Source organism: Cynara cardunculus (genome assembly GCF_001531365.2).
Source record: "Cynara cardunculus var. scolymus isolate 2C chromosome LG 11, CcrdV1, whole genome shotgun sequence".
In the NCBI taxonomy this organism is placed as follows: Eukaryota; Viridiplantae; Streptophyta; class Magnoliopsida; order Asterales; family Asteraceae; genus Cynara; species Cynara cardunculus.
In genome coordinates, this window is record NC_037538.1 from 4294629 (window position 1) to 4303046 (window position 8418).

General features: G+C 35.9%; 2 protein-coding genes across 2 annotated transcripts; one reads left to right on the forward strand and one right to left on the reverse strand.

Moving 5' to 3' along the window:
* Positions 1 to 20: 20 nt before the first annotated feature.
* On the forward strand, positions 21 to 2833 carry LOC112520765 (40S ribosomal protein S5). Its single transcript, XM_025129304.1, has 5 exons — positions 21 to 97; positions 205 to 292; positions 1280 to 1551; positions 1717 to 1920; positions 2551 to 2833. The coding sequence occupies exons 2-5, from the start codon at positions 206 to 208 to the stop codon at positions 2603 to 2605; spliced, it is 618 nt and encodes a 205-aa protein (XP_024985072.1). The 5' UTR covers positions 21 to 97; position 205; the 3' UTR covers positions 2606 to 2833.
* Positions 2834 to 4900: 2067 nt separating this feature from the next.
* LOC112520764 (tubulin alpha-3 chain-like) lies at positions 4901 to 7196 on the reverse strand. Its single transcript, XM_025129303.1, has 5 exons — positions 7084 to 7196; positions 6193 to 6410; positions 5890 to 6089; positions 5289 to 5797; positions 4901 to 5204 (listed from the first exon to the last, which is right to left on the reverse strand). Exons 1-5 carry the CDS (start codon positions 7194 to 7196, stop codon positions 4901 to 4903), a joined length of 1344 nt encoding a protein of 447 aa, XP_024985071.1.
* Between the last annotated feature and the right edge of the window lie 1222 nt (positions 7197 to 8418).

Here is an 8418-nt window from a genome sequence, read left to right on the forward strand (position 1 = left end):
ATTAGGGTTTTATCATCGTCATCGACGTCCGAAATATCTGAGCAGAAACTACAGAACCAGCAGCTTTACCCTCCTCATCCCAAGTCCCTAACCCAAGGTTAGCTGATTAGTTTTCGTATTATAATCACACTGAATCTGCTTTATATTTTCTTTGTGGAGTTTGATAGATGTATTGGATTTAATCCCAATTTTCTTTGTTGTAAGAATGGAGGCTGTTCCACCTCTAGCTGAAGACGGGAAGCTTCACAGCGATGTCTTACTGTTCAACCGTTGGACCTATGATGACGTTCAGGTTTATTTCTTATCAGATCTATGTCACATTCTTCAAGCTTTTTTCATCGTAAATGCGTGTTTATAACATGGTACTCTAGTATATATCTGTGTATTTATTGCTTTTGGCCTGAAACATTGTGTTGGAAGCCATTCAATATCCTAGTGTTGATGAGTTATTTTTGTTTAGATACTGGTGATCGGTAATTTTCGTAGCACATCAGAAATGATTTTGATTGTTGCCTGTTAACTTGGCTTACCGGGAACTTGTAAGTTTTAATAAACCATAAAATTACACGATGTATAGATTTGCGATATGAAACCTAATTCAAGGTGTTATTGACCTCAGACTTGTTGATTTTAACTTGACAATTGACATTACAGTTTGCTTTATTTATCCAAAAACTCTGAATTATCTTAAAAAAAGGTTGTGCTTTTCCATAGTTTGCATACTATTTGAACCTGAAAATCACTTATTAAAGCCTAGAAACCTGTGGATGTAAATATTTAGCTGAGAAATTTCCTTAACTTGACAGTGGAAAACAAGCTAATAAACAGGGAAACTGAAATAAGTTTTCTATTTGTTCCTGCCAGCCATTTTTTATGTGCAAAATTTGCCAATTGGCCTGCAAAGTATATTTCAATTCTATGCTGCATTGATTTTGATACTTTCCATTTTACTATCTTTAAATTTTTTTTTTCGTTGTCTTTGCATTTGGTTGTCAGGCGATGTGGTCTATATGAGAAAGTTGTAAGGGTGATAACAGATGATCTGGATTATATCTTATAATGTTAATAATATGTTCATATAGGTTCTATTTAGTGAAACATACTACGCTTGTAATTGAGATATGATGATATTTCTACATTAACTTAGTTAAACACTGATGCAAGTCTTTTATTTTTCATATTGTTACTTGATTTAAAGTCTGTAGGTGGATAGGGAATATTAATGAGCATAGATTTTTGCTATCCTTGCGACCTCAAAATCTTTTGTTTTCATATGCAGGTTTCTGACCTTTCGGTGGAGGATTACATTACTGCCACTGCTTCCAAGCACCCAATCTACATGCCTCACACAGCTGGCAGGTACCAAGCAAGGAGATTCAGGAAGGCCCAATGCCCAATTGTGGAGCGGTTGACCAACTCTCTCATGATGCATGGGAGGAACAATGGTAAAAAATTGATGGCTGTTCGCATAGTTAAGCATGCTATGGAGATCATCCACCTGTTAACTGATGCCAACCCAATCCAAATTATTGTTGATGCCGTCATTAACAGGTGCATTTTGCTGCCTTCACACATGCTTCCTTTAGTAATAAGTTTGTTAACATGAAATCTGGGGTGTCTTTTTTTAATGAAATCTGGAGTATGTTTGCTTCTTGTAATTATGTAAGCCTGTTTTCATTATTAGATGATGCTAATAAACAATCTGATCAAATACAGTGGACCGAGAGAAGATGCAACCAGGATTGGTTCTGCTGGTGTTGTTAGGCGTCAGGCTGTTGATATTTCCCCTTTGAGGCGTGTTAACCAGGCCATTTATCTTCTTACAACTGGTGCACGTGAGAGTGCATTTAGGAATGTTAAGACCATCGCTGAGTGCCTTGCTGATGAGCTTATTAATGCTGCTAAGGGTTCTTCTAACAGGTAGAGAAAATACTACATGATTTCTATCTCTTGCATATGGATTTTGAAGTAGTAACCCTTTAGGGTGCATTTGGTATGCAGACAAGATAGAACAAGACAAAACGGTTGTTCAGTGTTTGGTTTGACGGAATTGGATAGGATAGAACATATTAAATGACCAATTTACCCCTAATGAGTTGTTTATATATTTTGATTAATTTATTTAAATTAAAAAAATATATAACAAAATATATCATTAGAAAGTTTTTGTCGGGATACTTAACATACACCAAAATAAAAAGTTTATGTAGCTTCTAATTTTTTATTTTGAAGTATGAATAAAATGTAAAGAGGGATGTTTTTGGTTAAGAATTAAGTTTTATTTTGAGGTTATATTGGTAAAATACATGTCTATTTCACCTTGTTTCTTGGGGTAGGGTTCCACTTTGTTCCACTATATATTTGTTCTGTTCCACATAAAAGTTTTGCTAAATGTGAACAATGATCCTTATTATGTCTTGTCTTGTCTGTCTTGTCTAGTGTACTGTGTACCACACGCACCCTTGTCAATTACTCTTAAATGTGTTCATGTTTTACGGTTTCATGAATCATGACTCGTTTAACAATATCATTTATTTCTTATTTTTGCAGCTATGCCATTAAGAAGAAGGATGAGATCGAGAGGGTTGCCAAGGCCAATCGTTGAAGAAGATATAATGTTAGGGCACTCGATTTTGGTTGCTATGTTTTGGTATTTCATTGGAAACAATTAGTTATGAAAACTGTTGGTTGTTCTGGTATGGGATTTTGAGTTACAGAGTTACTCCATTGATTTTGTCATACATTTATCTGCTTTTCTCCTTGATATTGAATTCAAAATCTGTTGAGTGGTGCTTTGTGAGAATAAGTTACTGAAGTATATCTGATGTTTCAATTTTGTGCCAGTTTGTTGAACTCTGTATGCTCATTCATTCATTCTACTTGTAGGTTTTCTCTTCTGTCCCTGCTGAAACTTTCTTTTGACATATCCTGTCTTTTTAAAACCGTGGAGTTTAAGCTGGCTTGCATTCACTTCGAGTAATCTCATGGGTCATAGAGAATAGTCAGAAAATCCCACAACAGTCGGAAAAAGCTCCAATGGCTAACCGGTGACCTTGACCTCTGAAAAGAATCTCTAGAGACCCAAACCTATTCGTTAGTCGAGCTAACCGATCACCAACAATTCGTAGTTTGTTTTTGTTTATGATATGGTTCTGGACTTGGTATTGTTCTGTGCAGGTTGTTTAACCCAATAACCTCTCCCTGGCTTTTTGCAACTGGTTTTAAAAGAGAATCAAAAAGTCAATTTAAAAACATTAACTTCTAGGGGGCATTTGGTACGTGGGAATCTGGTGGAATTGGAATGGTTAATTCCATCGACCAAATTCTATTCCAACGTTTAGTTAGCGATGGAATGAAATTGAATTTTCAAACATTTCCTCATTTGAGGATTTCACCATTCCTTCATAAAAGTGATGGAATTGAAATCTATTTCATCCAAAATTGTATAAATGATAAAAATACTCTCTTCCAGTTTCATCATATGCTTAATGATTTATGCTTGCTTCTCGTTTCTTCTTATCAATTACTGTTGTTGCTTAACGATTTCTGCTTATCTGTTGCTTCCAGTTTCTGCTTAACAATTTCTGCCGTCTTCCCGTTTCTGCTTATCGATTACTGTTGTTGCTTCTAGTTTCTGCTTAAAGATTTCTACTTATATGTTGCTTCCAGTTTCTACTTAACGATTTTTGCTTGCTTCCCGTTTCTACTTATCGATTACTGCTGTTGCTTCCAGTTTCTGCTTATCGATTCCAATTCATTAAACATATTACATTCCATTCCTGCCAACTAAACACTTGGTCAAACCTGATAACATTTCATTCCAATTCCTTCCAGATTTTTATTTCTTTGACACATTCCATTCCTTCAGAAATCATTTTGCGAACCAAACGCCCCCTTAGGTCCCGTGGTTTGCAGGAATTAAATGGATTTGGATTTCAAATCTATTCCATCCCATGTTTGGTTTGTTATATTGTCCGGATTTGAACGACTAAGATTTAATTGAAATCTTACAAACATAAGATTTTGAAATCCTTATAAGTTGTTCGAAATTTCGTGAAATTTTATAGGATTGTATGTGATAAAGTTTTAGAAAATGATAAAAACATTTTATTTTATAATTAATCGATTAATAAAAATATAATTTAACTATTTTTATAATCATTTATAATTTTTTGTATAAATTATTTATAAATAATGGAATCCAATTCCATTCCAAATCCTATAAACCAAACATATCAATGATTTCAAATCTCTTTAAATACAAATTCTTCTATGAAATCCAATTCCCTAAAAAAAAAACAATCCTGCAAACCAAACGGATCCTAATAGTTTTTTATTTCAAAATTAATAATATATGTTTGAATTTTTTCTATAATTTTGTTATTCTACTACAATTTTTTTAAGTATGTAAATAATAATAATAATTTTGTGGCCACGGAGGTTCAAATACGATGACTTCGAGTTATCTACAAAACAGGTGTTCGTGCTGAGATTAATCAGCTCGCATAGCGGGTTGGATATCAAGGTTAATTAAAAAAAAAAACCAATTCTATTGGTTGAAAAAAATAAAAAGCGTAATTTCTTCTTTTTTCCATTAAATTTCAAAAAGAAATTCTGAACTTTAAGTTCTCTTTATTTTAATAAATAATAAATTATATTAAATTGAAACAAATTGATTTTATTTCATTTTAATTTTAATGCAATTTCATTGATGGAAGGAATTTTAAGGCCATGTATCAACTGATGTTAAAGGGCAAACATGCAATAAAGAAATTATAGAGCAATATTGATATATGTGGAGGTGAGATTGTCATTTATGCCCCTGTAGACAGAGCATATACATGCTGTTGACCTTTTCTATATACAAGGAGAAATGAGTCATTTACACCAGATACGGAAATTAATACTCATCTCCTTCCTCCTCCCCATCCTGCGCCACTTCCTCGTAATCTTTCTCCAGCGCTGCAAGATCTTCACGAGCCTCTGAAAACTCGCCTTCTTCCATGCCTTCGCCCACATACCAGTGAACGAACGCTCGTTTGGCGAACATCAAATCAAACTTATGATCGATCCGACTGAAAACCTCCGACACGGCGGTGTTGTTGCTTATCATGCACACTGCTCGTTTCACCTGCGCCAGATCTCCACCGGGAACCGCCGATGGAGCTTGGTTGTTGATCCCGCACTTGAACCCCGTCGGACACCTGAAAATCGCAGAATTCTCGATTAACAATCTGTTCGTTCTTCAGATCTACTCACAAATAAGTGAACAACATGATTAAACTTACCAATCGACAAATTGAATCGTTTTTTTGGTCTTGATGGATCCGACGGCTGTATTAACGTCCTTTGGAGCAACGTCTCCACGATACATGAGACAACAAGCCATGTATTTACCGTGTCTTGGATCGCACTTAGCCATCATGCTAGATGGATCAAATACGGCATTTGTGATCTCTGGAACTGATAACAGTTCGTGGTAGGCCTTCGCAGATGAGATGATTGGTGCGTATGATGAAAGCATGAAGTGGATCCGAGGGAATGGGACCAGATTTGTTTGGAATTCTGAAATGTCGACGTTCATGGATCCATTAAACCTCAAGGAAGTTGTTAAAGACGAAATCGTTTGAGAAATTAAGCGATTCAAGTTCCTGTAAGTCGGCCTTTCCATATCCAACTTCTTCTTGCAAATATCGTATATCGCTTCGTTGTCTAGTTGCACCACAATGTCGGTGTGTTCTATCAACGAGTGAGTCGATAACACACTATTGTAAGGCTCCACAACCGACGTCGAAACCTAGGGTTCCATAACGAAATGGAATAGAAACGATGAGATATTAGAACAAAAATTAGGCCGGTAATCAGGTCTAGAAACTCCATTTCGTTTACCTGTGGAGATGGAAAGATTGTGAAGCCGAGTTTCAGCGTTTTCCCATACTCGTTGGACAAGCGTTCTAAGATCAACGATCCTAACCCAGAGCCAGTGCCACCACCCACGGCGTTGAAAACCATAAACCCTTGCAAATTACTGCAATTGTCTGCTAATTTTCTCACTCTATCGACACATTCATCGACCACTGCTTTCCCAACTGCAATTACGTTGTATGTTCATACAATGTTGAAGTTGGAAAGCGGAAAAATGATCTAAAAAGACAAAATGTATCTGTTTTTTGGAATATGATCGTGAATTACCCGTGTAATGTCCTCTGGCGAAGTTATTAGCTGCATCCTCCTTACCGGCAATGAGTTGTTTTGGATTGAAGAGCTTCCTGTAGCTTCCGGTTCTAACTTCATCGATGACCGTGGGCTCAAGATCGACAAATACAGCCCTCGGGACGTACTTTCCCGAACTGCCTTCGCTGAAGAAGGTGCCGAAGGAATCGTTTGACCCACTTGATGAGGTATTATCACTAGAACCCACACTACAAAATTTTCATCAGATATAATCGGTAGATAAACCACAAAAGTTTCAATTTTCTGATTTATTTGAGACATTGATTTCGTAAAATTCGAATTTTACTTAGGCTGAGAAGGGAAAGGGCCAGATTTATCATCTAGATAGAAACAAGAGTAACAATAAAGTTTATAATGCTATTGCACTGATTATAGCAAGCGAGATCCTACGAAAAGAACAGGAAATACAAAATAACCATAACGATTGCATTTGATGATCGGTCTCCGAGGCTAGAACTTCTTGTTTTAGATGGGAAATCTATTGAATTTGAGCTTGGTTCCAAAGATTAAAAGTATCAGGAGGTTTCAGGTTCAAATCCAAGGAAGAATAAAAATCCTCTTGTGGCGACGGAGGTTCAAATGCGGTGACTATGGGTTATCTGCAAAGCAGGTGGTCGCCCTGAGATTAGTCGGCTCGCATAGCGGGTTGAATATCCAGGTTAATAAAAAAAAAAAACTATTGAATTTGATCAAAGGTTGACAAGTAATCCTAACGTGTGTGGATTTGGTCGAAAGGCAGCTATTGATTGGCATTTTGGTATCTTTAGAGAAAATTTAAGCATTTTTTGTAGATAGAATAGAAATCATACAAAAATCAGAATCATGTCGATAAAGTTAATGTATACGTACATAGACATACAACCATCGGGTTTAATGCCATGTTCAAGGCAATATAGCTCCCAGCACGAATTCCCGACCTGAATTCCAGCTTGTCCAACGTGTATGCTTACGATTTCTCTCATTCCCCTCTTTCTTTCTTGATCTCTCTGTAAAACAATATTGTTTCGAGAGAGAGATGGAAAAGAAAGAGAGAATGATGAGATTTGTTAAATCAAGCGTACTATTTAATCAAGAAAACAAGTCGATATTAATACAAGTTATTGAAAATTTTGTATGGGAAAGCGATTTTTGTGGGTTACCTCTTGTTATATGTGTATGTACATAGAAAGCCTATGCTTTCATTCCCCAACATATGTACGGCTAATACAATACAATTTGAACCACAATTTTCGTTTTTGCTTTTCAAATATAAAGTATTATATACGGTTTTTACATAAAATAGTTCTACTTATAAGGATAACGATAAAGTCTATGTATGTCTTATTCCTTTAGACCAGGGACGGATCTAGTGCATGGTGGTAGGGATCCTAGTCCCCCAACAAACCCATCAATTTTTTTATAAAAAAGACTATAAAAAGATTTGTTTATTAAATTTTTCTATTGTGCGTCCAACAAGAACAAGACAAGGGCCCCCAATTTGATATCCTGATTGTTAATTGGTCCATTTGCAACACACACTGATGTTTTTGCTTGAAATATAAAATATAAAAATTATATGCCTCGATGAATTAGTAAAAAGTCAACTGAAAATCGACTTGATTAAGTTATCTTTATTCGGTTAACTGAACCGTTTAAGCCAAAAAGGAAAACCCAAAACCGTTTTCATCCGGATGAGTTATTTGGTTTTGAATATTTTTTTTCTACACCCGTAAGTGTGCCTCCAACTATAAAAGTTTTTGGATCCGCCACTGCTTTAGACTATACTTCCGGCTAGGGTTTTATGTTTGATTGAATTGGCTCGTTTGAAAGACTTTTAGCTACGGTTGCACATGGATTGTTTTTTAAACGTGGGTGTCTTGGAAAGCTTGTATGTACCTCGATTAATCCCATGAGTCATAGAGGATAGACAGTAAAATCCCCACTGGTCTTGCAAGACTCAAACCGGTGGCCACTAGGAAAAATAATCTCTAAAGGCTTAAATTTTATTGTCAATTGAACTAATCCATAAAGATATAACTAGCTTGGTTAAAGGTGTTTCAACAACAAACCAACGTAGTGCAGTTTGAAAAATCTCAACTATCTTGAAAGAAAGAAAAATTAAATCACAACCCAATCCAACTTGTGCAAGTCGTCTTAAGGGCCGTTTACCTAGATGCTTACCCGGTAAGCGCTAACCATCAAGAG